This window comes from Gobio gobio, assembly GCF_949357685.1.
Source record: "Gobio gobio genome assembly, chromosome: 10".
Classification (NCBI taxonomy): domain Eukaryota; kingdom Metazoa; phylum Chordata; class Actinopteri; order Cypriniformes; family Gobionidae; genus Gobio; species Gobio gobio.
The window spans coordinates 26,362,616-26,390,056 of record NC_137116.1 but is presented as its reverse complement, the minus strand read 5'-3'; the positions used below and the strand labels follow the sequence as shown (position 1 = coordinate 26,390,056).

Sequence of the window (27,441 nt, the reverse complement as noted above, 5' to 3'; positions counted from 1 at the left end):
CTTCTTAAACTCTAGACTAGAGAACATGGGATTAATGGGGTCTTTTTCTCAAGAGAACAAACTCTTATAAGCTGGTTCTCATTTGATCTCATTCAGGAGAAATAATTGAGACTTTAAAGAGATCTCATTTATGATGTTGCACAGCTGACACAGTACAGCTCAAAAGGCGATTTCTGTTTCTTCCTTCCTTCTCTTCAATCTTTTGTCCGCTCCATACAAATACAGGAAACCACCCATATTAGGGGTGGAAAATACAGACCAGCACAACAGAGAGGGGAAGACAACTTCATAGACGATTAACATAAACATCTGTGTGAAAAACTATTATCATCTTAAATGAAGAAGACGACATATACAAGCACTGCAGGAGATCCTAAAGCTGATTGGTCCAGAAACTCCAGCCTCAGTTATCTGGTCACACTTTCCGAGCTACTGACTTCGGTGAACTACACCACTGCACTTTGTGTAATGTAAATAATGAGAGGGAGAGAGAAAATGGGAGGAGGGAGGGTTTAAGCACTGCCATGTGACTATGTGGTGGTGACCTCCTGACAGCCGGTCATAACTGCAGAACGACTCTAAAGCCACAAAGTTCAGCACTTGGTGAATTCCAGAAGCTTCAGCGACTCTTTGCCAAATTTGGACTTAAAGGAAGCGAAACCTCCTCCCGTTCTCGGGGTGAATGTTCATGTGCGTGGGTTTATGCACCTGTTTAGGTGTTTAAAGTAAATGTGGTAAGTGTACAGTTAAAGTTGCCACATTTTTGGATATTTAATCCTAACACCTGCTGTTATAAGCCTATTAGGTTTCTGTTTTCCTACGTACAATAGAGGTTGACAGGAGGGGTAGTGTGCTTTTGTAAAGACTGGACCTTTCTTTGTGTTATAGTTGCCTGTTGTTACATGTGATAAACAGCAAAACCAGGATTGTATGCATGCAAGTGTCTTTGTGTGGGCTTGAGAGAGTGAGAAATCATTTAGGCAAAATGAGAATAGTTCCGTAAGATGTCTGAATTGCAGCACATTAGCATTATATGATAATATCTTGCCTTCAATAACCTCCTCCGACTCATACAGAACAGGAAGTTGCTTGCAGTGATTCAGAAGTACCCACTGTCCTGTCCGAAAGCTGTGTCAGGATTATGAGTTCAGATCACATGCTGTTGTGTTTCCCATGGCAAAGGGTCACCGCCTCTCCACTGGGGTGACTGACCCTGTAAACTATGCTCCCGTGTCAATAGACTGTTTGTTCTTATTCTGTAATTTCCTATGTAGTGGTGTTTGCAAACTATTAACACAGAGTATTAAACATCAGTGTGTAACTGTTGTTTGTGCTATTGGGATGAATGGTACCTCAGATTGTGTGGGTTGTTGAGGAGAAGTGTGTTATTGCTTTTCCAAGCAAGATGCAAGCCATAACATCATGAGCAGGCACCTGGCAACAACCCAGAACATCCTAACAATCGCAAAGCAACGTGATAACAACTCGGAATGCCTTAGAAACTGCATTGAAATGTGATAACCTCTCAGAACGCCTATACCACACAGTGAGGTGGTGAGTTTTGCACTGGCTGAAAACGTAGAAGTCTATTTAATGTTATACTTTGGTATGAGGGACACTGAATGACGTTGCATAATTGATATCATTATGTGTGCTGGTATATCCTTTGCTCTGATGGAACCCTGCAGGATGAGTAAGTCACTTATGGAAGTGGAAGACTACAAGTCATTAAGGATGAGAACTGTTGTGTGAGGAGCAAGAGATGAGGACATGTCAATAGTGTAGAGATGAGGTGAAATCAGTTTGGATATGATGCCACACATGTGCAGTGCACATGCCCAAACCTCTCACATGAAAGGTACAGATGTCAAAAGCAGAACTTCATTTAACAGGAAATTTACAACAGCATTTCAAGTTTCAGCTCATACTGTGAACTCAACTAAGGAAGATAGAAGTTATTATAGACTTTTTATATATAAACTATGATCTTTGATATAAGAACCAAGCTTTTATTAGGATTTTGACTTTGACAGTTACAAACCGTATTACTAGAATTGCTCTAATTTTCCTGGAGTCTTTGCTTTCATTTCTTTATGGTAATTCTAGGAAAGTCTGAGGCTTGTTTAGGACATTAGCCCTGTTTAAAGCTTTCCTGAAAGTCAAAATGCTAAGTCAGTGGAAAATGAATAATAATGTCATGAATTCCTGAGTTGCTTGAGATTTTTATCTTATCCTCTCATTATGGGGGCGTTTCAGACTCAAAATGATTATCTCTCTTTCTCTCTTCTCTATCTCTCCCTCTCCCTCACCCACCCCTTTCAGTGAGGAGGAAACCCAGAGTTCAGCTTCACGTCCCTTTTCAGACAGTTCCAGCAGTAAATCTCCTTACGTGTACCGCTCTGACCGTTACGGGGACAACAGCTGCGGTCCCCCAGGCCCCCGGGTGCCTTTTGTGCCCCCTCCAAGCCCAGCCAGTCTTGCCTGGGCACATCGTACACGCAACCAACCAGCTAGCCTGGCCCTACGTAAGCAAGAGGAAGAGGAAAACAAGAGGTGCAAAGCCCTATCAGACAGCTATGAGCTCTCTACAGACCTACAAGACAAGAAGGTAAGGCTTGCAAAATAGTATTATGATTCACAGACCAATTTCTGTTGGAACAAATATAACCGATAAGGCTGTCGTTGTGCAGGTGGAGATGCTGGAGAAGAAATATGGAGGTTACTTCGTAAGTAGACGAGCAGCACGTACCATCCAAACAGCATTCCGCCAATATCGTATGAACAAGAACTTTGAGCGCCTGCGCAGCTCAGCTTCTGAGAGCCGCATGACACGACGCATCATCCTTTCCAACATGCGACTGCAGTACTCGTTTGATGACCGACAGCCTCAACCTCCCGCCCCGACTCACTACAGTCACAGTCCAGGAATGGGTCCTCCACATTCTCCAACCTGCACCACAGAGCCAAGCTCCCCATCACGGCCGGAGTACACCCACCTAGAGGACTCCTTCTCTAAACAAGTAAGTTCTCAGTTTGTCTGTATCCGAAGTCATAGCCTTGGGAACTGATTGTTTAAATGATTCCAAAACTGTCAAATCATGACTAGATAATGCTATGGAAAATGCCTATAATCTCGCTCCTTTACTCACAGATTTTTTTTTTTTGCAAAAGTAATACCTTTAAGGGTACAATAACTTTGTCATTGGGGCAGTACCCTTAAAGAAATAACTGTGTACCTTATTTACCCCTAAAATGTTCATAGTAGTACCTTAAGGGTACTACTCCAAGGTAGATGCACCTTTTAGGTTGTAACCCTAATGGTAAAATTGTTTGCACCGTTTATCTGACAGTGTTAATTTCTTTGTACTAAAGGTGAAGTCCTTGGCCGACTCCATTGACGATGCCCTAACGTGTCGACCACGCCGAGACGACTCCCAGGAAGGGATAGGGGACGGAAGTGGTGTTGTGGATGACTTTGGCGAGTGCATATGGAGCAGCAACAGCCACGCATCCTTACGAAGAGGCCTTGGAGACAGGGATCGAGGAGGTACAGGGGGCTTGAGCATGCATGAGGATAGCACAGCCACCTCCTACAGTGATGTCACACTTTACATGGACGACGGACTACCTTCCTCGCCGCTTTCTCTAGACCGGGCCCCTAGCAGCACAGACACTGAGTTCTGGGGGGGTGTTGGAAGCGGGGTAGGTGGTAGGGAGGATAGCCGTGACACAGAGGGGGGAGGAAGCAGCAATAGTCGCCGAAGCACACCTTGCACAGAGTGCCGTGATTTCCGTTTAAGGGGAGGGCACTTACCTCTACTTACGATTGAACCACCTAGCGACAGCTCCGTGGACATGAGTGACCGCTCAGACCGAGGCTCCCTCAGCAGACAACTAGTGTACGAGCAGGACTCAGTGGGAGGGTCACCTCAAGGTACACTAAAACACAACCCTAATGCTCGTTCAACATCCTCAACAGCTGCACAAGGTCAAACACGTCCAGCTAGCCGATCGATACCGTCGCATATTCCACACCACATGGCTCACCATCATCACCATCACCACCACCACCATCACCAATACCCCGACACGCCTTCGTCCTCCTCCTCTCCTCAACAGCCCCCAGCCACACCGGTCTCATCCTCCTCTTCAGCACCCCTGCCACCTGGTGGCTTAGAGCAGCAGTGCTGCTCGGATGGTGATAATGATTCACTGAACTCCACCACAAATTCTAACGAGACCATTAATTGCAGCTCAGGCTCCTCATCAAGGGACAGTCTGCGGGAGCCACTGCCCCCATTAGGAAAACAGACCTACCAGAGAGAAAGCCGGCACAGCTGGGACTCTCCTGCCTTTAACAACGATGTGGTCCAGAGAAGACAATATCGCATTGGACTCAACCTCTTCAACAAGTAAGAGAAAATGAAACTTATTTTATATGCAACAATCTCACCATTTAACATAATAGCAATCCAGTGAATATACCATTACAAATCAGATTGAGAAAACTGAATGAATCTGATTAAAACACGATTGAACTGTACTGTTTTTTTTTTTTTTGGACTGCAGGAAGCCAGAAAAAGGTATTCAGTACCTGATTGAAAAGGGCTTTGTGTCAGACACACCAGTAGGCATTGCTCGCTTCATCCTGGAGCGAAAAGGCCTGAGTCGGCAAATGATTGGAGAGTTCCTTGGAAACCGACAGAAACAGTTCAACAAAGATGTATTGGAGTGAGTCCACATCATAAATTCTCTAAAATCTCTAAAAAGAAGCTAAGATTAAATTGAGTCTTTTACGCATTTTTTTCTAAAAGGTTTGCGTTAAAAAAATGAAATTATAAAAAACGTTGAACTGAATCGCTACGTAGGCATGCATAGCACTTGATTTAACTTGCAGTGCAATAGCGCACTTCGGAACTTTGTTCAATGCATATTTGCATTTTTTGAGATCAAACAATAATTGGCAGACCCCTTGAAGTACTACTGTGGACCCTTTTAGGATTGTGGAGCCCCAACACACTTGCAATTGAGCAATACAATATTTCAACAATATTGCATCAAAAATGCACAGAAAATGGATGCATATTTTGGCATGGAAACGTCTAAACATGTTACATTTTCTTTCATGTTTGTTTTTCTCAGTTGTGTTGTGGATGAAATGGACTTTTCCGGAATGGATCTCGATGACGCTTTGAGGAAATTTCAAGCTCAGATAAAAGTGCAAGGAGAGGCGCAAAAAGTGGAAAGACTTATTGAGGCTTTCAGGTATGTGAATGTGATTGTAGTAATAAAGAACACTCTTAGCACTTCACATTCATTAACTTTAACCATCAGAGGCTATGGGTTACAGTGGTTTTAACACTATTAAGGGGCCTTGGTAACAAAAAATTTTACAGTGTTCCTCATCTATCAGCTATTTTATAGTGGCATCAAACATAGCTCATCCCATCAGATTTAAAATCGTGTACAATGTGTGTATAAAACATGTTTTATCTATATCTCAATATTTGCACTCACATTCTATTTCTCTCTTTGTATTTGTCTTGTAGTCAGAGGTACTGTGTTTGTAATCCAGCACTGGTAAGACAGTTCCAGAACCCAGACACCATCTTCATCCTGGCATTTGCCATCATCCTCCTCAACACCGACATGTACAGCCCCAATATCAAAGCGGAGAGGAAGATGAAGCTGGACGATTTCATCAAAAACTTGCGAGGTGGTGTTCAAATCTCTCTCTCTCTCTCGCTAACATCGCACATTCACATACATAAGTGGGCAACTACAAACAGGCTCAATCTGCTTTTAAATGTGCCATGTAACTGTCAGTGATTTTGCAAGTACACTAAATCTCTTCTTGTGTGCATGTCATTTCTTTCTCTATCAGGGGTGGATAATGGTCAGGACATCCCACGTGACTTACTAGTTGGAATCTACCAGCGCATTCAGAAGTGGGAACTGAGGACCAATGATGACCATGTTTCTCAGGTCCAGGCGGTGGAGAGAGTCATCGTGGGCAAGAAACCTGTGAGTACTACTGAGACGTTTCTCGAGTTTTGGGTTTGAATCTTTGAGAATAGTGAATTTTGTAGAACTTATTTGTTGCTTGGAACTGTTCTGTCAGTGTAAAATCACTTTTGACCTATTTGATGAACAAGTTGTACTGTAGTTCCTAAGTAAATGTAAATATCTGCTGTGTGTGTAGGTTCTGTCTCTGCCCCACCGCAGACTGGTGTGCTGCTGTCAGCTCTATGAAGTCCCGGACACCAACCGCCCTCAGAGGTCTGGAGTCCACCAGAGAGAAGTCTTCCTGTTCAACGATCTGCTTGTGGTAATGCCAATAATAATTTAATAATGCATGCAAAATGAATTGGTCCCAAGCAGTTTTAGCAACACCTCTTTAGCATGAATGTGTAAACTTACCACACATTAATGCTTAGTGGTTCTTTTTCTTTGTTATTATTGCAAGGTTACAAAGATCTTCCAGAAGAAGAAAACCTCCGTAACATACAGTTTCAGACAGTCCTTCCCTCTGGTGGAGATGCAGGTTCTCATGTTCCAGAACTCCTGTAAGATTTAAATTTGTTTCTTTCTTATATAGGCCTACACACAAAAATTCAGAGTCAATAAAATTTTATTTTGAAAAAGGTGTCTGCTTTTATGTGCTCAAAAATACAGTAATATTGTGAAATATTATTATAATTTTAAATAACTGCATTCCATTTTATTATATTTTAAAATGTAATTTATTTTTGTGATGCCAAAGCTGAATTTTCCGTGGCTTGTCAGTAAACAGCCACTGTTAAAATTGGCTAATGTCATTGCATAGGAAACAGTATCAACGCTGACGTGCACATGAGTGTTTTGAAAACATTATCCATATAAAACTGTCATATATAGACATAGCATTATGAAGTCATTTACTTACGGTTTGTGATGCAGCTGCTGTCAGATCCAATATTGGCAGCTTAATTTTTCAACAAAAGTTTCTTTGCAAACTCTCCATTACACTGAGACTCGTTTACAAAACAAAATGCTCTGAATAAACATATAATCCTCTGGCGCAATCCGTGACGCCATCAGAATAAACCATCCACTTGTCACCGAATTCTGTGACCGTAGTAGGCAGAGTATATGTATTAAGATAATCCTAATCCCAATCTTAACCCTACCGTCACTCAGGGCTGTAACCACCAAAGACATTGAGGGGGACAAATCCCCCCGAATAATTAGAAATGGCTAAACTGTCCCCTCCAATATTTGATGTTCTTGATGCTGCTCTGCTGTACTCCATTACACACCGCTTTGTTTGTTGCTAGGATTACAGTAAGTAAAATTTTAAATTTTTAGGTTGGTCTGCCTTTGCGGTCTAACAGCGTTCATCATGGTCATAATGAGTGAGATGGCCAATCAAATAAAAGATTGCGAGGCTTAACTGTTAGTGCGAATTCCAACGCAACACTTTAGTTATAGCAGTGAAAGAGTGCGTCGTAAAATGTAAGTAGCTAAACATTTAATATTTGACAACTGTTTCATGATGAAAACGTTCCGCGACCAACAGTAATATCAAGTGATGCAAACTACTTGACATTTTTAATGAAATTTCACCATTTTGAATTGAAAATATGACATTATTTATGTAAATCATAACTGAATTTGACGTGTCAAGAAAGGTTTTGCATTTTTACATATTAGGCAGACGAAAATAAGAGTGAATGTGTGCATCATTTTAAAAATATATATTATTTGCAAATAGTTTACTTCATAACTACAATAGAACTGGATCTTTTACCGTTCTTATTTCTTTTTCTTTATTTCCTTAAATCCCTTTTAATCCTGTAATAATTTAATTATTCTTAATAAACCAATAAGACCAATACCCAACGCAAAAAAAAAAAAAAAAAACCTTTATTCCCCCCATATCTAAGACATGGTTACGGCCTTGCGTCACAACATTATGTGAATGGTCACATAATTTGGTGGGTCACAGAATTCCGTGTATAATCGGCACTGGGATCCTGCCGAAGTCTATACAGAGATGCAAATGAGCTGTCAAAGCGAACATTCTTTCTCTCTTCCATCTGTCCTGTTGTCGACAGACTCAAGTGTGAGGAGTATATCAGAGACTGAACGCACATCTGTATACTGTATCCAGTGTAGAGAGCATCAGTGATTTTAATGTGTTCTTTGCTTTAGATGTGACACGGTGCTGACACCAGTGTCAGCCATTAAGTGACTGAATGCCTGTGGGCTGGGCCTATGGTGCGATGATGTGAAACTATTCATCAATGTCTTGCTCTGGAGACAATATCAAAACGTGCTTGAATAAATGCTGTGTTTAATGAGTACAAAGTGGTACAAAGACCTCTAATATGTCAAAAGATCAAGGCAAATGTTATTTCTCATGTCATGACACCTTTTAAAAAAATTGAAATGTGGCATTGTTATTTTGGAACCCTGAATAAAAATGATCTCTTTCTCTCTCCCCCCCCCCCCCAGACTACCCTCATGGTGTCAAATTAACGTCAGCTATCCCGGGCGGTGAGCATAAAGTTTTGATTGTGTTCACGGCCCCTAGTCAACAGGACCGCACACGGTTTGTCAGTGATCTGAGGGAGAGCATTGCTGAGGTGCAGGAAATGGAGAAATACAGAGTAGAGTGTGAGTACAGCACCCTCTGCTGCTCTAATAAATCAACTACACTTTATTCTGGCCCACTACTGGTGGTTTACTACTGCAACATTACCATTATGGATTTACAATGACCCTATCTGGTTAACATAATGACTCATAAAAACAAGACAAAAATAGCTCATTGTAAACAACTTGCTTTTAGTATGTGTACAGACAAATTACTTGACGCCGGAAACTTTGCTTGTTTAGGAAAAGGTGTTGCTCCATATACTGTCCTCTGATTATATTTGTTCTCTCTCCTCCTGCAGCTGAATTGGAGAAGCAGAAGGGAGTAATGCGGCCCAGCCTGCTCACCAACAGCATGATGGCTGGAGGAGTGGGTGGAGTCAAGAATGAAGTGGTGAATGGCACTATGGGAAGGACTAGTCTGGATGACAACTATTCACCAGGAGAGGGCCTAAAACGTACTGCTCTCAGCTCCTCACTGAGGGACCTGTCTGAATCAGGTGAGACACTTTACTTTGTCATTTGAATTGTGATTGTTTAATACCATACTACATTAGGGGCAAGTAGCCTATAAAATATAGTAGGGGTAGTTTACCCCAAAATAACAATTCTGTCCAAATGTACTCACCCTCATGTTGCTCCAAACATGTACTACTTTCTTTCTCCCATGGAACACAAAAGAAGACTGTTGGTAACGAAACAGTTTTGGTTCCCATTGACTTCCATTGTATGGACAAAAAATACAATTGAAGTCAGTAGGGGCTTTCGCACCGGAGGAACCTTTTCATAGTTCCTAGAACTTTTGCCGGAAGTATCCAGATTTTGTCGTGTTCGCACCGCAGGAACTAGGAACGATTTTAGTTCTAGGAACTCCTTTTGGGGGATCTACTTTAGCTCCTACTTCAGAGTAGGGTCTCACCCAGCACAATAGGACGAACCAGCGCGAACCCACGCGAAACACCAGCACCCACCATTTAAAAAAAAAAGCTGTCTACTTGGACAGATTAAATAGTCTATATAGTTACCCCAGAAACGAACTCTACGAACATGGTAAACAGTGATAGATGGACATCTCAACCTTTACGCTAAAGAGAAAATCCAATGCAAATTTGAGGGGACCAAGTGAAACATGATTATGTATTTACATACAACCAATTGGCAAACGCTAATAATGTTTCCTATACTGTCTACTTTCTTTGTATGTTTGGACTGTTAAACAATTCGTAAACTAATGAAGACTATTAAAGGTCCAAATAACAATGAGGACAAAATAAAGGTCCTCTGCACCATCAAAATAAAAGTCACTACAACAAGCACTGCTTACGTCACTCTTTGCCAGTTCCTACTGGCGGTGCGAATGCAAGCAGGGGAACTTTTAGTTCTCAGGGAACCACCCTGGTGGCTAGTTCCTAGAACTAGAACTACCCGGTGCGAAAGCCCCTAATGGGACCCGAAACTGTTTGGTTATCATCTTTCTTCAAAATATCTTTTTTTGGGTGGACTATCCTATTAAATTGCAATATTTAAATGTACATATACATTTTTCTTTTGTCAGGACAATAAAAATAAAAAATCACTGGATTTTTTTTTTTGTACGATTCTTGTTATTTTTCCCTTGTCTTTATTATAGGGCTTATTTTAGGCTAAATTATAATTTTGGGTTGAGATTTTAGAAGAATAATCTCACAATTAGGAATAATCTAATAATTTGCAGACACCAACAAGAAAGTAAAAATTCTGTAAACACTGACTGTCATTGAATTACACTCACTCCCTCACTCACTCACACACACACACACACACACACACACACACACACACACACACACACACACACACACACACACACACACACACACACACACACACACACACACACACACACTGCAGTTATGACTGACATCTATTAACTGGGTAACAGGGAAACGTGGCCGCAGAAACAGCGTTGGTTCCCTTGACAGTACAATGGAAGTAAGTCTGAGTGAAGCAGAGGTCTGTATCTTTAGCTTTAGTCCCCAAACCCAAACCACCCGCATGCCTGCCTGGAATCCCTACAAAACACAGCGCCATCCTGCATGTGTCCTTACCATAGACACAGAGCCATGTGTGTGCATCTTGTGTGACCATGTGTGGTCCGTGGAATGTTAATGTACACGTGACTGAGGTGATGAATGAACATCAGTCATTGAGACTGCCTGTGAAGATTTGCAGTCATTCGGGATGTTGTTGAATATTGCAGAGTTTACTCTGGGAAGACATCTTATTGACCCAGAATGAATTCTGCATGACATTGATATTCTATATACTCATATGGATGTAGTTTATTTTTGTTTTTTGTTCTTCTCTAGTCATTATTGGATGTTTTTGGAATGTGGTTTGTGTAGATGTTTGGTATTTGAAATGTTATGCATGGACCGGTGGTTGTATGATTTCAGTTCTCTTCATTTTTATACTGAATCCTGCATTTTATTAAGTGTCCCTCACAAATCAAGTCAAATATGAAATAAAATGAACTTTTCTACTCTTTTAGTACACATACATAGTCTTATTATACATGATTCATTAGTGCATTATGGGGCAATCCTAAATATGATGATTTACACATGAAACAGCATTGATCACTGACAGCTTCTGTAATAGCGGGGCAGGCAATGGATGATAGCAGATTGGATGCCACTTCCTGGTTCAGTGTAAAATCCGTAAACAATAGATATTTAAAAAGCATTTATCAATTAAAATGTAAAATTTATTTGTCAATCACTTCATAATTCACAAATAAGCCTATTTACATTTGTACCATTTACACAATTAGCATTTGATAAATCTAATATTGTATTATCTATTATATTATCCATTATTGATAATCAATTGCTGATCAGTTTTTCGAACCATTTATCCATTTCATAGTTGATTTATTGATTTCTTAATTTTTCAAGTGATGACTAATTTGAGCCCACATTAAATGGTTAACCATTTCAACTTTCTGAAGTCTTTCAAATAAGATTGATTACTTGCCCACCAATCAAGTTCCGCCTCCTTTTTAATCTCATTTGAATATTTTTTTTTACTCATCTGATTACAGAAGTAGAATGGGTTTCAAATGCTGTTTCATTTTCACTTTTATGGCAACTAAACAGGTGTGCGTTTAACTACCAAAGTACAATGCATTGTTGAAAAAATCAACTAGCTAGTCACAACTGTTTCCCGAAACCATATTGTCGCAAATTTGTTGTTCAACGACGTTGGTTAATCACGCAGGTGGTGGAGTAATACTTCTTTTAATGAATAATGAATTAATTCGTTTGAGAAATAATTGCTATAAATTACGCACATGGCAACTGAGGAGTAATTCTCTTTATTCTCAGTTATTTTTTCTTAATTTCCAGATACAACCGTACTAGAGCACGCACGCACATGCACGCTCTTCAGAAACGGTGCTTTAAATCTCTTGACTTACTAAAAGACGTAAATATGTATGTTTTCGAAATAAAAAATATAGATTGTACTGAATGTCAGCTTGCTTCTTATTTTGCTCAAGATAAGAAGTCCACATGTCATGCAAACAAGAAACTACGCTTCTAACCACAGGTTGAGAGCTGTCGTTCAGACCACACAACTTTGCGATGCTGTTTGCGAATGTTTGTTGGAACGATGGTTTTGGGAAACACCGACTCGTTGAACTTTGTGAAACGCACCCCTGATGAGTAATTTCTTAGAAGCATATGTTCTAACCTTTACACAAAACAGAAATAACATTCCATGTTACCAATATAGCAACACTGGTATTATTAGCATTCGGGACACATAATAGATAGTTAGGCGCATGTTTTTGTGTAATTATGTTCTGAATTATGATGCTGACAGAATATTGTTTCATTACCCTAATCAACTCACCCCTGTTTTTCCTCCCCATCCAACGAAACCACCATTCTCTCTGTATCCTTTTGCTATATTTTCCATCTATCTCTTGTTTATTGCCCTGCTTCTCCTGTTTGCACACCCTTTCTTCTTTCTCGAACCTTTGTTTTTGCCTTTCCTGTCTTCCTCTTTTTCCTCCTTTCCCCCCACTCTCTTTGTCTTAGGGTTCCATCATTAGCAGTCCGCGGCCTCACCAGCGTTACCCAGTAGCCACTGTGCTCCCGGGATGCTATGGAGCAGAAGATTACCGGCCTCACCGCCCCATCCTGAGCCCCGGAGTGGGGGTGGGGGGTGGGCCGGGGCAGCAACACACACCTGCGGTGACTGGCGCTGGGCCAGTCTCCAGCAGCACCGAGAGAGGAACGACTGGAATGGGGACTGGGAGCAACAGCAACAATACCGGTTCCTTCCTGGGCTCCCTTTTTGGGGGCAAGCGATCCAAAGCGCCGGGTCCTATTATCCCCCCGGGGCCACCTTACCCCGCCCCTGTGGCCCCGCCGACTACAGGAGGGCCGCCGCCTCTGTCCCCGTCCTCGCTGTGCCCGGCGGAGGGCGGGGGGCCTTCCAAGATCCAGGCCCTGCACGCCCAGTACTGCCATACTACCAGCAACAGTGTCAGTGGACAGCCTCCACCCCCGTACTACCACCACCATCGCTTCCATACGCAGACCGTACCCTCGTCTGGGCCGCAGGGCCTCCATACTCTTCAGCGGGTCACCTTACCTCGACGGCCTCTCCCCAACCCCTCCGCGCACTCCCCGTACCAGCCGATCTCCCAGCATACTTTGCAGGGTCGCTACGGGAGCATGGGCAACATGGGCAATATGAGCAACATGGGCAACATGGGCAACATGGGCAATATGGGCAATATGGGCCCCGGCCACCCTCCCCCCCTTTCTCCTCACTCCCCACTCTCCCCTCATCCGCAGTTTGCGCTGTTCCACACGCAGCCCACACACTCGGCCAGAGGGGGCGGCATCAGCAAGCCCCCTCTCACACTGTCGCACTCGCAGCCGCACCCGCACGCACACTCCCACACCCACCCCGTGCACGTGCACACGCCGCACCCGGGCTCCCACCCCGTGCACCAACCTCACTTCGTCTTCGCCAGCCCCCCGCCTCCGCCCTTCCCTGCCCCCACTCAGCCGCCTCCAGTCTCCGCGTCCGGCACTGTCCACCACGGGCCGCCGGCCGCCCAGTATCTGCCCCAGTATCCTCCATTGGGATCCATTCCCCCTCCCCCCCCCCACTCCCCTTTACCCCCCCCTTCCTCCCCCCTTACCCCTCTTACGCCTCTCTCCCCTCTCCCCCCCCAGCACCAAGGCCCACCTTCCCAAGCCGGGGGTCAGCAAGGGCCCTCCCCGGCCCAGAGTGGAGCCGTACCTGGGGGGACGGGCACAGTAGAACGCGCCAAATCCAAACCTACCAACCGGATCAGCACGGTAGTGTGAGCCGGGGGAAGTCGCGAACCTGGGGGTCGCTGAAGGGTCCTTTGGTAATCGGAGGGGGGACCTCTGCGAGGGTGGAGGAGGCAGGCAGCGGCAGGGCCAAAGCTGATAATAATGCCAGTGGGAAAAAGAAACGCAGCCTGCTAAGACTCTGCTACTTTCACCTGCGCTTCCCACAAGTGTAATCGAAGGGACTTACCGAGGCGAAACTGCGTTAACACACATATGCCATACAGATAGTTGGAGGCTCTCAGGTAGATTAGTGCTGTGGGATATATAATAGACAACAATTAGGACACTTTGATTTCAGTTCAACTGTTGTATATGGGTTTGACTTGACTGCCAAATGACTTCTTGGCTTGTTCTTAAATTCCATATTCAGACAAGAAATAGCCAACTTAAGCATGTAAACGACACGTGGACATGCACACACAAACTCGAAAATAAAATTGTCCACAGTCTTGTTTCAGTTGCGTATAGCCATAAAGTTAGGGTAAAATGGTTGCATTTTGCATTCTTCATCGCAGACATTGGAGAAACTGTACCTTGCTTGACCTGGGAACCTGTTTAGGAAATGTGAAGACCAGAGAGCATACAAATATTGTGCTGGACCGATCAAAGCACAGTGTGTTCAACGATTTCATACATTCCACTACTAATCATGTTAAGCATTAGCATTCGCAAGATGCAATAATCTTTTCACTAAATTGATGTCCAGCTTCTACTTGCTAACTCATTTTAAAAGCTCCATTTCTCTTTTTGTACACATATATGAGTATTAATAGAGATTGATCCACAAAGCAAATATCTTACACCTGGTATGATTGTTTGTTTGAAGCAAGTCAGTATTGGACTGACCTCTTCCACTCGTAAGACTAGTCAGCTGTAAAAAGCCTTGTATGTGGATGTGCTGTTTGTAATCATCCTAGAATCACTGTCAGAATTATTACCATGTGTATATAAAATTATATGAAATTTTAAACATATATCAGTCAAATAATATATAAGTAACATTGTATCTATGAACGCAATATTCATAGCTGCAGTTGCACCAATGCCATGTTTCAGTCAAAGAAATATAAATTATACACAAATGGGAGAACAATAAGTAAATTTCATAATTTGATCTTTTATTTTCTTTTTTATGTTGAATCCAAAGTATTGTGCCTAAAATCTAAACATTTATGGCAGCATTGTTTTGATTCTACATGTTACTTTATGGTTTGGTTTGATAGTAATTTTTATTTTGGAATGAATTTCAAAGGATGTTTACTCACATTACAGTAAAAATCATTGAGCCAATTGGTGTACATTATCATCCGTGCCTAAATTCTTAGCACATTTCTAGTCAAGTTCAATTTGTCAAGGCCCAGAATGTTGAAACAAAAAGGCATCCAATGCACTTTATAAAAAATGAATGTTTTCTGAAATATATTCAATTAATATATCTCCATAATCCATATAAAAAAAAACATTAAACTTCAGCTTAAGTATTTGTACCTATGAGGGCTAGCGGCGTATGAAGGAAACATTCCATGAAAGATTGTTGCCAGTCTTCACACCTGAAATGTCTGCATTCAGTTTGCATTGGGTCCTCGCATTAATACTGCCAGCCATACTCTACCAAGGTGTTTTTGATTCTATTTTATGCTGTTATATGAATGTTTGCTATGAATTTCAATTTTAATGAATATAACTATTCTTATTTTATGTTATGGATCTAAATTTGACAAAATACAATATACACTTGTAAATAGGAAATGTTTTCTCATGCTTTGACATTCAACAGTGAAGTGTCAAGGATGTGTTTTATTGTTACTGATTTTTATGGACAAACACACTTGTCTTTACAAGTGTCCTTGAATGTTGGAGACTTTGTATGGGTATTATTTAATATTTTTTGAACAGAAGTTGTGTACCAGTCATGATGTTTTTGATTCAGCTTTGTGTGCAGCTGATTTTTGGTTTGGGCTAAAAGACGACCTATTTTCACAACATACTTCAGTTTTCAATAGCCTTCCTTTTTTTTTCCCTCTGGATGAATAATGGAGGAAGATGGAGGAACCTATATAAATTCATTATCACATTAATACAAGGATTTCAGTTTACCTGTATGAAAAATCAAGGTAAATTATCCTTAAGTAAGGCCTTAGTGTAAGTACTGCTTGAAGTTTCTGTTTGTGTGGATGCATAACGTGATCTCAATTGCTGTTATATATTTCTGGACTGGGCTTAATGCAGATGCTCAGTATTATTTGTCTTGATGTGATGCTCAGTTATTGTGTGTAAGATATTTATGCCCTTTTGCTACCTTTTCAGAACACCATCTCTTTCTATGTGCTCCTGTATATGCTATTTACATATGATCAGCACTGCACAGTACTAAATAATAGGACAGTATGGGGGAAAAGGGGCTCCATTTACATATATTCCATAGCCAGATGCCAATATGAGATGGGACAGAATTTAAAGATTAGAAAAACATAACTTATTGATTGCATTTACTTTATTTGATTTCCATTGTCATTTTCATTAACTGTCTGTCTTCCCGCTGTGAATTTTATTGCACGAGTATGTTTGTATTTACTGAGCTCTGTAACAAACTGTACATAGACTGTCATAGTATGATTTAATATTCACAATGGAACAGGGAAAGTGTCAAAGGTGTGTGTGTGTGTGTGTGTGTGTGTGTGTGTGTGTGTGTGTGTGTGTGTGTGTGTGTGTGTGTGTGTGTGTGTGTGTGTGTGTGTGTGTGTGTGTGTAGGTATGTTTGTGTGAATGTGTATGGGGAGGTGGCATTAAGTGTAGATGATCATTGCATATTTATTTTGATCCAAGAAAATTAATTTTATCTGTAAACTTGTACAAGTGTGTATGTCAAAGCAGATTGAAGTGTAATATTGAAAAAGATATATGAAGTCATCTTATTTGTGTACAGATAATATATGAAATTAAGCAAATTCGGAGAGATGTGAATATTTATTGCCTAACATTATGAATAAAAATATATAAAGTGTCCTGACACAACTTCTTGTTGTTGAGTGCTTTTTTTCTCATATATGTTGATTAAGGTTTCCATTTAATATATATAATCTATGGAGCACAAAAACACATAATGCTAATGCTATAGGGACTGACAGCTTCAGTCGCCAGTCACTTTTATTGCCTTTTTTTTTTCATAAGATGAACACGGTGCAACAACATTACGGTGAGTAAATGACAACAGAATAACATTTTTGAGTGATCTATGCCTTTAAGAGTTGATAAATATATTCACTCTATCACCCTTAAAATTCCGAGACCAACACATTATGTCAAGTTTTTTCATTAAGCACTTTGTCAAGAATTATTGCTCCCTCAAATCAATTCATATTGTGAATACATTTGGTAACACTTTACAATAAGGTTTCATTAACATTAGTTAACTACATTAGTTAACATTAACTCAGAATTAGCCTAGTTATAAACTAACATGGACTAACAATACTTCTAGCATTTATTAATGGTATTAATGTTAATCTTATTAATGTTATTAATGTTAATTTCAACATTTACTAATACATTATTAAAATTAAATGTTGTATTTGTTAACATTAATGCACTGTGAACAAACACTGAACAGACAGATTTTGTATTAACATTAACAAAGATGAATAAATACTGTAACAAATGTATTGTTGGTTCATGTTAACTAATGTTAGCAAATGAGACCTTATTGTAAAGTGTAGGCTATAGGTCTATATGGCTACATTACATTTTTATTAATATTATTCATATGGTTTATAGTAGGCTATTATTGTTGTTGTTATCATTAGTGTTTTTGTTATTATTAAAGTATACAACAGACATTAAAAATGTTATGGGAGACAAATAATTTATGATTTGAATAATGAATTTATGAATTAATTTATGACATGAATAATATTTATGAGAAAAAAATATGTAGCCTAGTTTAGGTCATAAACATAATTTGGATCCAGCTGATATTGTATTATGTTAGAAATCAAGAAAATTAAACCCAACCCACAAACTGAACTGAGTAAACGATGACATAATTTACTATGCCCTTACATGTATGAGTTATTTTGGTGTTTTGCCACTAGTTGTCGCTACCCAATTTGGTTTTCGCATGTCGCTTGACCTCTTCTGCGCAAATTTTACTCACTGGAACTACTTCTCCAAGAAAGAGGTGAAATATCGCTCCGCGTCACGTACGCTCGTCTACCTGCATCACTTGTACATCACACAACTATTTACAATTCGTCATTATATAATATATACAGTCCACTTTTAATGCACTTGTGAAATCAGCAGGCATTTGCCGTTATATCCAGGACGATAAATTACGTAATTCTGCATTAAACCGGACGAGTCCAGGGGACTAGTTTACATGTAACTAGAAGCGTGGAGGGATGAGACCGTGCTCGCATCCAGTCAACTGCGTGTTTTCCCAACTGAGATCAATGGATCTTGAGAGAGTTGTGCTTAGGTCGTGATGAAACCAAGATGGCGTGTAGTTCAGACAGGATGAACGGTGGATAGGTGACGAGGAAAGGAAACATTGAAAACAACGTGTATTTTGTGCACGCGCTCGAAACGGTTCTTATAAAGAAAACGTCAACTTACACGGGACGTTCGGGAGTCAGTAGAAAAGAAGATCTCCGCGATCATCATCCCTCTAACCGACCGAGAGCGTGTGTATGTGAGTGTATGTATGTATGTATGTGTGCGTGCTGGGATGGGCTGATCGAGGAGGCCGCAGAGCCACTGCCACCCAGAGACTGGCCCTCTACCGAACAATAGACCCCGTGATCATCTTCATACAAGACCCCGAAAGACACAAATAATAAAACACACCAGCTCAGGCGACACCGAAGAATAAGAAGAACTCAGACCAAGTGCAAAAAAATGTAAGACTGTGGTGTTCAGATTCAACCTGCACTCATGGCTACATTTATATTGATTTAGCGCAAGTGTTCATATTTGAACGTTAACGTTACCTGGTATAGACGATCGGATGATCCATTTAAATGTCACACATCATAAACCTGCGACCCAAGACAACTAAAGTATCGTCACCTGGTGTGCGTTTCCACAACTCGTCCATTCCTTGGGATTGAGTCCTTATGTTTGGCCCTGGCACTGGATTTATAATCTGTTTAAGTCTTCATACTATCGGATATGTTGACGTTCGTTGTACCTTTAACGTCAAATTAATCGTTTGTTGGATTTGTCGTGGGTCTGCTGACACACGGATGGTGAGGCTTTATTGTTTTGATCATTAGCCGGACAGCTAACCAGCTACTTCTAAAAAAAACTGCTTTCTAAGCAGATCCCAAGTACACATAATTTTCACTGATAAGTTTTAAAAGTGTCCATTCACCACATTAATTTGGTCTGCTTACTATTTTCAGCGAGTTTAAAAGCTTTTCTCGAATCTCACGCGAGTTGAGGCCGGTTAGCAAGCTAAAGCTACAGGAAATTTGGGATTATGACCGTCTCTCAAACCCTCGTGAGCTGTGCACTCTTTGACCGTTATATGTGCCTTATTGAATGTGTTTTTTTATATCTAATTTGAATGTGTTTTGTCTAGTTAGGCAGCTAACTAGGTTTTGAGAGAGCAACTGCCACCATTATTTTATTTATTATCTAGGCGTCTGTCACGCCATTGTCAAAAACATCTATCTGATTTAATAGCTAATTAGCAAACCATTTGAGTGAGACATGTCGAGATATTGTTGTTTTTGTTATATATGTTTATATTATTCATTTAGCATGATTTACATGCTAAAACGAGAAGTTAATGTCATAGTTATTAGCTTGGGAAATGAAGTGTGAAACGTTTTTGGCACGTGATCCGTTTTTGTTGTCGTTTTCATAACATGGAAGATACTAGTATAATCACATTTTTGTAGTAAGTAGTAAATAAAAGCCTTGTCATATAAGGCATTTTCCTGTTTTATAAGGCACACTTTTAGTGAAACCAAGGGCTGTATATATGCATAGGCTATTTATGTTTTCCAGACAAGGCCTAAATGAACAATGTTTCACTCCCTCCCCCATTTTGTCTGACTTAGATTGAGAGGAAGACACGGACAAAACTAGGGGATTTCTGAGGTTAGAATTATGACGTTTCATTAGAATAGAAATTAAATAAGGTGCATTTTAATATGTGCTTCTAGGAAATTAGTTTTCAGTTCAGTTCCTTAAAAGTGTACTTGTGGGAGGACTTTTTCCTTTGTCTGCTAAACTTCCTGATTAGTTGAGTGGATGCATCATCCACTAACATTAGTTTATAAGATGCAAAACCTGTTCAGCCACGTTTATGTAATTATATTAGATTTATTTTGATATTTGCTTTTGTGCTGGTCGTATATGGACCTAGCGATTGCGTCAAAATGGGGAACTCTAAACTTCTAAATATGTCATGAATCGTGTTGTTTGAAAACATGCATGAACTAACAAAAACTGCTGAAAAATGTATAACCGTTAACAATGGCCCTCATTAATAAAATGATTTCAGGGTGTCACATTCAGTTCAGTGTAAAAGCAAGAATGATGTGCGTGATTGTTTTATACAGAAGTTCATCCTGCTTGTGTTGAAGGCCAATGCTATTGTGTTTACTTTTGTGTTTATTTAAAAGGTATAGTGTTTGATTTATGTGAACTTGCGGATTTTGTTTGAACTTGAATTATTATTCTTTCAGAGCGATGGATGGAGGGGAGGAGTTTGTTCCGCCGCCGGAATGTCCAGTGTTTGAACCTTCATGGGAGGAGTTTGCAGATCCACTGGGATATATTGCCAAAATCCGTCCAATAGCAGAAAAGTCTGGAATATGCAAGATTCGCCCACCACCCGTAATCATCTCATGCTTTTTTCTTCTATGTGATCGATATTTTTCTACATGCTTAAAGGGGTTAGTTCACCCAGAAATGAAAATTCTGTCATTCATTATTCACCCTCATGTCGTTCCAATCCTGTATGACTTTTCTTCATCTTCGGAACACAGATTTCATTTTTTTAATGAAATCTGAGAGATTTCTGATAGCTACCGCTTTAAAAAGTAGATAAAGATCTCTATAAAGAGATCATAAAATTGAATCCATATGAATCGAGCTGTTTAGTCCAAATTTTCTGAAGAGACACAATCGCTTTATATGATGAACAGGTTTAATTTACACTTTTATTCACATATAAACATTCAACAGCTTTCATCTGTTCGCTTGACTTGCAAGAACAAATGAGGTTCATTCTTGTGTGTTACGCTGCACATGTTACGAGACACTTTGAGGCTACGTCTACATTATTCCGGATAGATTTGAAAACCGAGTTTTCGTTTCAAAACGCTCTCCGTCCACACTAGCGTTTTCCAAAAGTTTCTCATCCACACTGAAACGTCAGTACACACCAAATTCAACTTACTGGGCATGCGTAAAACCTCATAAAAGCTCACTGAGATGATACAGACACCATAAAGTTCAATTCTTCTGGCAGGATAATTTTATTTAGCAACATATCTCACCATTCGCTGATATGTCCAGGTCGCACTCAGTCAACCATTATTATGTTTGGTCTAAAACGCAACTCCACTCGTGTTTTGCAGCAGGGCAGCAAATGCAAGTACATTTTGTGTCATCCTTGCTGAACTGTGATATGAAGTGTGCAAAAAGTAACACATTTTAGCAACTGTGTGAAAGTGAATAGCACATAACTCTTGCACAATAGCGGTATAAACATGCATATCTAGTGGTACAATATGCGTCACATGACTAAACATGCGTCATCTTTTTCAAATACCTCCGTCTTCACAGTCCACACTACGACGCGAAGACGGCGTTTTCAATTTTATCTGCTTTTGAGCGTTTTCAAAAAGCGAAATTTTCGTTTACTTAAAACGCTGTCTCAGTGTGGATGGAAGGCCAAAACGGTGAGAAAAAGATGCGTTTTCAAACGAAAACGTATTCGTGTGGACATGGCCTGAGACATGGATTCGTTTTACGATCTCTTTATGAATTTTTTTAAGCGTCAAAGTGGTAGCTGCCATTGGAGGGACAGAAAGCTTTCAGAATTTTATCAAAAATATCTTCATTTGTGTTCTAAACGAAAGTCTTACGGGTTCAGAATGACATGAGGATGAGTAATTTATGACAGAATTTTCATTTTGAAACAGAAGGTTGAGTAATTGATAACAACATTTGCCTTAAAGGGGATAGCTCACCCGAAAACGTAAGTTCTGTTATCATTTACTCAACCTTATGTTGTTCCAAACCTCCAAGACTGGCTTATATCTTCTGGGAAGATAATTGGAAGTCAACAAAACTGTTTGGGTACCATCGTTCTTCAAAATATATTTTGTGTGCTGCAGAATTTAAATTTTTGGGTGAACAATCTCTTTATGGTTAGGCCATTATATAAATATTCACATGTTAATTATACTGACGTGTCTTTCTATTGCAGGACTGGCAGCCACCATTTGCTGTGGAGGTGGACAGTTTCCATTTCACACCACGTATTCAGAGGCTCAATGAGCTCGAGGTCAGAGCTGCATCCTGTTGAACTCATGAAGCATGACAAACATGTTCTTATGTTGATTAAGCAGTGAAACGCACCTGTTTTTTGTTTTTTTTCTCAGGCCGAGACGAGAGTGAAGCTCAATTATCTGGACAGAATTGCCAAGTTCTGGGAGATCCAGGGATCCTCTCTGAAGATCCCCAACATAGAACGACGTATTCTAGATCTGTTCAGCTTGGCCAAGGTCAATACTGCAGTCCTTTATGGAATTGACAGATTTGGTTAATACAGCTTGATTGATAATAGAAAACAAGATAGACTTTTAAGTAAACACATCCTAAGTATATCATTGATCTTTAGAATACCATAAACTGGAAACACATAAAGGTTGTCATTCATGTAAGTCTTTAACTTGCATGTTGTATGTCTTGTGTGGTAGATTGTGACAGAGGAAGGAGGTTTTGAGGCGGTGAGTAAGGAGAGACGCTGGGCACGCGTGGCACAGAAGCTCGGTTATCCTCCTGGCAAAAACATTGGCTCTCTCCTGAGGTCCCACTATGAGAGGATCGTCTATCCATTTGAGATGTTCCAGTCTGGAACCAGTTTACCGGTACAGTGTTTGACCTTTTTTTTGGTGGCTGTTATATGAAAATATGCGCACATTCTGCATTGTAAGAGCTATAGTAAAATTATGTTGCATTCAAGGTGTTAACATGCGCACAAATATTCCAATATTCAGAATTTGATCATGTTAGGTATATACATCAACCTGAATCCCATGCCTGTATGAATTTTGGGTAAATGCTTCATTTGAAACGCCTACTGAACATTAATTTATTTCAGCACATGTTCAAACACAGGTAATTCTGTTTGCTAAGGGCAGTTGCGAAAAATCTATTTTATATTTTTAGTCATAAAAAAAAAAGGTTATGACCTGCATTTTATAATATCTACTGTCCAAAATGACAGAAGAGAATCACAGGAAAAAACTGTGCATGTGCAACTTGCACAGGAATATTATGCGGAGCAAGTAAATGTCTTTTACAACTATAAATCCTCAAGGCCCGTTCACACCAAGGACGATAACTATAAAAATACAGATAAAGATATAGATCTAAAAATCTATAATGATAACGGCACAGAGAAACTGTATCGTTGAAATCACAGATCGATTTTTCTTCCAGGCAGAACATTTTGTGCATTTAAAGCGGCAGACTTCAAAATTGCAGCACACTTATGCCAAGTTCACACTGCACGATTTTCAAACTTGTCGGATCACTGCTCTTTTCACACTGCATGACTATCTGGGGTAGCATTCAGTCATAGCTGTGTTTACACTGCACGATGGATCGGCGACAGGAGGCTTCACACTGCATGGTTTTAAAATAGGAAGAATCGCTGACAACTCTCTCCAGTGGGCAAACTACGTTTCACATCCAAACACACATGAGATGTGACAAGTAAACAACGCGAGATCACGCATGCGTCAGACCGGAGTTCTCGAGCAAGACTGGAATTGTTATTAAAAGTGATAAACTGCAGAAAGTTTGCGATCCAAATTTTCTGTGCGCTGATTTGCAGCGAAAAGAAGAAAAAGAAAAAAGATTATGGCGGAGGAAATGGTGGGGAGACACAGGGAGCAAGGATTGTGTTCTGCAAAGAGAGTTTGAGGTAAATAAATAAATAATTTTGCAATGTGCTGCTGTTGCGGCTGGTCAAGCAAATGTTTGTGCTTTTGTTTCTGTTTGATAGAATTGTAAATATATATATTAAAATACTGATATTCTGGTCTATAACTCCTCCCTGAACCTCCCGCTGCCCTGTATCTTGCTCTCTCATTGGCTGTAGGTCATCGCCAATGTATTTTTCAGTCAGAACACATTTCACACAGCAGGAGTTTGAATCGGGCATTAGAATAAACAGAACTATGTCGTCCGCTGGTGTGGATGCCAATATAGTTATTGTTATGGCTATATTTATAGTTATTGTTCTTAGTGTAAACGGGCCTTTAAGCAGAATATGGTTCATATAAATGTGGTTGTAAAAGACACCGCCCTGACATGTATGTGTTTGGCATGTCCAGCCATGTAAACCCAGGCCGTATGACAGTGATGAGATAGACCGGGAATACAAACCCCACTCCATTCCTCTCCGCCAATCAGTCCCGCCATCCAAGATGAGCAGCTATGGACGACGAGCCAATCGCCTTCAGCCTGAGGTGAGTGTTTCTGTACGGTGTATGTTTACTTTTAAAACTTTGTCATCATTGAATCGGTGTTTGTTTGTTATATCAATTTCATTGATATAAAATGATCTCTTCACTAGCTAGTTTTGTCACACAATATAAATTGGATTTGAAAAAAGCCAGTGCAGTGATTTCAAAAACAGCATAATTCCATGTGTAACATTTACAAATAAATGTAATTTATATCACTTATGTCAAAATCAGTGTTTACATTTTAAGGTTTTTCTAAATTGTGCCAAAATGAACTAGTGTAATTTGTATTTTTTTTTAGCAATCTTAACTTGCATACTGATGACTTTATTCTTTCCTTTAAATGGATGTCCAGGGTTTAATGGATCCATCCAAATATGTTTAGTCTGTTTTTCTGAGATGTACGAGCGCTTTCGGATCAGCACTGACCATGCTCTCAAGGCACTTCCCAGCATGCTTTGCTCCCTGTGCTTTAAAAAAAAGAAGAAGCATTGTGTCCATCTTGCCCTCATCCCTCTCTCTTCTTTCTATCACTTTCCGCTTTTCATTTGTCATTGCACTTTGTCTCTTTAAAACCATTGGCCATAACCATACATTTTCATTACATATTAATGCAATTCTCATCCCTATAATTTCCTTTGAAGCATTTTCCGAGCGTTTACTTTTCCGGGTGTTTGGCTTTTTAATTTGCCTGCCCATTACATTAGCTTGGTCAATGGATTCATTGCATTAGCGATTATAAACTTCTGATATCTGTAGTATCAGTTGCAGACATCTTAATAGGTTGAGAGAACCTGGGGTTTCCTTACTAATTTCTGATTCACTAAACAATTGTAATTTCAATAAGACTGCCCCCCCATCCCTTGAATCACATCCCCCTTCCCCTCTCTTAATATTTAGTTTAAAACGGTTGTTCTGTTGGTTTACATTCTAGTTCAAACATGAAAAAGAACTAAAATACCTTGCCAGGAAAAGTTGGACACACTTGACTGAATTTTTCAAGACTTTTGATGTAAAGCCTTATCCTTGAATGCTTCAGAGACTTTTGTAGGCAAATAAAAGTTGTGTACACATATGAATTTCTTAAAAAATGTACCTTATTAATAATAATAATTATTATTTTAACACAGGTAATTGGACCCTGCATAGTGCATGGACCGTAACAAAAAAGTGTCCAACATGGATACTTTTTTAATAAAATATAAAATCATCTCAGGACACACCTCATAAAGTCAGGTGAATGTCAAGAGTGTGCAGGGCTGTCAAAGAAACTCCAATACATCATAGTTTTGTACATCATTTCCATTGTGCTATTTCATAGTTAAGACTCTTAGGCTTTAAACGTGGCAAATATAGTGATGATAATAAAGAATGTGTAGGTGTGTCCAAACTTTTCACTGGTATACATGTATTATTTGTCAGGTTATTTTAAATAAATGGTTAAGTTTGTTATCCTTTGAACAATCATGTGCAAATACAACAAATAAAGAAAACCGTTTCAGCATTTTCACACATGCTGACTTGAATTTTCCCTAATGTTGTCTGAAAGAGGTATGCCATTGGCTTACGTTTAAAGTCCCTGTAAAGTCAAAACTAAACATGTGTTCTGAGTTTCTCACACCACAGATAAATGGGTTATTAACCACCCAGCCAAATTTGAATCATAAAAAAATCTGGCAAGTACATAAAATAACTTTAAAATGACTTCAGACATAAAATCTGCGCATTTTTAATAGGTTACTATCCCTCGATTGACTCTGTCCTGTCGCACATGGTTGTTGTTTTTTCCTTCTGTCTCTCTCTGGAATCCATTTTGTTTTGGTTGTTGTCTCCCCATGCAGGGTCCAGAGGATCCAACTCACCACCCTCTTACAACTGGCTCTCAGAACATCTCCTCGGTACTGCCTCGCTCTCTCTTTCTTTCTCTCTCTCTCTCCCCCTCTTGCTCGCTCCCTCTGTCTTTTCCTCCCTATCCCTCACTTTCTTTCTCTCTCCTTTGCTAATGTTCTCAAAAAAACCCTTGTTCGACCTCTTGCTGTCGTTCACGCTTAGCTGGGTGTCTAATTTCACGTAGAAGCTCTTGTTTCTCGTCTTTCAGTTCTTGCTTTTGCTTATCTCTTTGTGCATTCATCCCATCTTCCTCAGTGTCTGTCAGTCATCTAACACATTTCATTTCGCTTGTCTTGCCACACTTTTAGCAATGCTGGCTTGCTTACATTTCCTCTTTGGTGGTGGACTGGTTGCCCCTCTTTGGGGCTGCATATTACTTCTAATCTATGATGTGCTATAATCTGTTGTCATTGCTGTTCTCTTATTGGCTGGATCATCTCGCTGCAAGTTTTAAATGAGTTGTTATTGCTTTACGATGACACAGGTTTCAGGAACGGAATATAAAGAAACACTGTGATTGACGTGACAGACGTTAATCTGTTCGTAATGTTGCTTATATCCATGTGCTTCTGCATACTTAAGGCATTTAGGAGTTACGGCTGGGTGATTATTATAAATATTAACAATATATTTGCTTTGATTTTACTGGTGATGTAAAAATTAAGCCACATAATCAATGTTGAGCTTTTAAAGTTATTTTAATAGCATCTTGTTTAAACTTCAAATTGGTACATTCATTCTTTTTTATTGATAATTTAAACTATTCTCAACGAAGAAATTTAGAACTCAGTTTCAATTCCCTTTGTGGCATTTGTTTAATT

At 40.0% G+C, this 27,441-nt stretch overlaps 2 protein-coding genes across 6 annotated transcripts in view; both read left to right on the top strand.

The window, feature by feature from the left end:
• The first annotated feature begins 602 nt into the window (after positions 1 to 602).
• On the top strand, positions 603 to 14,138 carry iqsec2b (IQ motif and Sec7 domain ArfGEF 2b). 3 transcript variants are annotated; one of them, XM_079827478.1, is made up of 14 exons: positions 603 to 734; positions 2,323 to 2,608; positions 2,691 to 3,020; positions 3,373 to 4,412; positions 4,570 to 4,731; positions 5,143 to 5,265; positions 5,550 to 5,716; positions 5,885 to 6,024; positions 6,203 to 6,328; positions 6,467 to 6,566; positions 8,497 to 8,658; positions 8,940 to 9,137; positions 10,559 to 10,608; positions 12,720 to 14,138. In XM_079827478.1, exons 1-14 carry the CDS (start codon positions 730 to 732, stop codon positions 14,004 to 14,006), a joined length of 4,176 nt encoding a protein of 1,391 aa, XP_079683604.1. In that variant the 5' UTR covers positions 603 to 729; the 3' UTR covers positions 14,007 to 14,138. The 3 variants fall into 3 exon arrangements, with proteins under 3 accessions (XP_079683604.1, XP_079683602.1, XP_079683603.1); XM_079827476.1 differs by lacking the exon at positions 10,559 to 10,608 and having other exon boundaries at positions 12,734 to 12,913; XM_079827477.1 differs by lacking the exon at positions 10,559 to 10,608 and having other exon boundaries at positions 12,720 to 12,875.
• Positions 14,139 to 18,162: 4,024 nt separating this feature from the next.
• The window catches only part of kdm5c (lysine demethylase 5C), a 29,362-nt gene continuing 20,083 nt past the window's right edge, over positions 18,163 to 27,441 (top strand). Inside the window, exons 1-8 of one of the 3 annotated variants that reach the window (XM_079827473.1) lie at positions 18,163 to 18,913; positions 20,711 to 20,861; positions 22,462 to 22,539; positions 22,637 to 22,759; positions 22,955 to 23,125; positions 24,097 to 24,186; positions 24,599 to 24,733; positions 26,572 to 26,628. In XM_079827473.1, coding sequence (XP_079683599.1) covers positions 20,715 to 20,861; positions 22,462 to 22,539; positions 22,637 to 22,759; positions 22,955 to 23,125; positions 24,097 to 24,186; positions 24,599 to 24,733; positions 26,572 to 26,628 — 801 coding nt within the window. In that variant the 5' untranslated portion in view covers positions 18,163 to 18,913; positions 20,711 to 20,714. The remainder of the gene's footprint in view (positions 18,914 to 20,710; positions 20,862 to 22,461; positions 22,540 to 22,636; positions 22,760 to 22,954; positions 23,126 to 24,096; positions 24,187 to 24,598; positions 24,734 to 26,571; positions 26,629 to 27,441) is intronic. The other 2 variants (XM_079827474.1, XM_079827475.1) reach the window with 2 other exon arrangements.

Excerpts from the sequence above, each read along its gene's own strand:
- iqsec2b (XM_079827478.1), top strand. Across the intron at positions 2,609-2,690 it reads CAGACCTACAAGACAAGAAG|GTGGAGATGCTGGAGAAGAA; the intron begins GTAAGGCTTGCA and ends GTCGTTGTGCAG. Across the intron at positions 10,609-12,719 it reads CCCTTGACAGTACAATGGAA|GGTTCCATCATTAGCAGTCC; the intron begins GTAAGTCTGAGT and ends TCTTTGTCTTAG.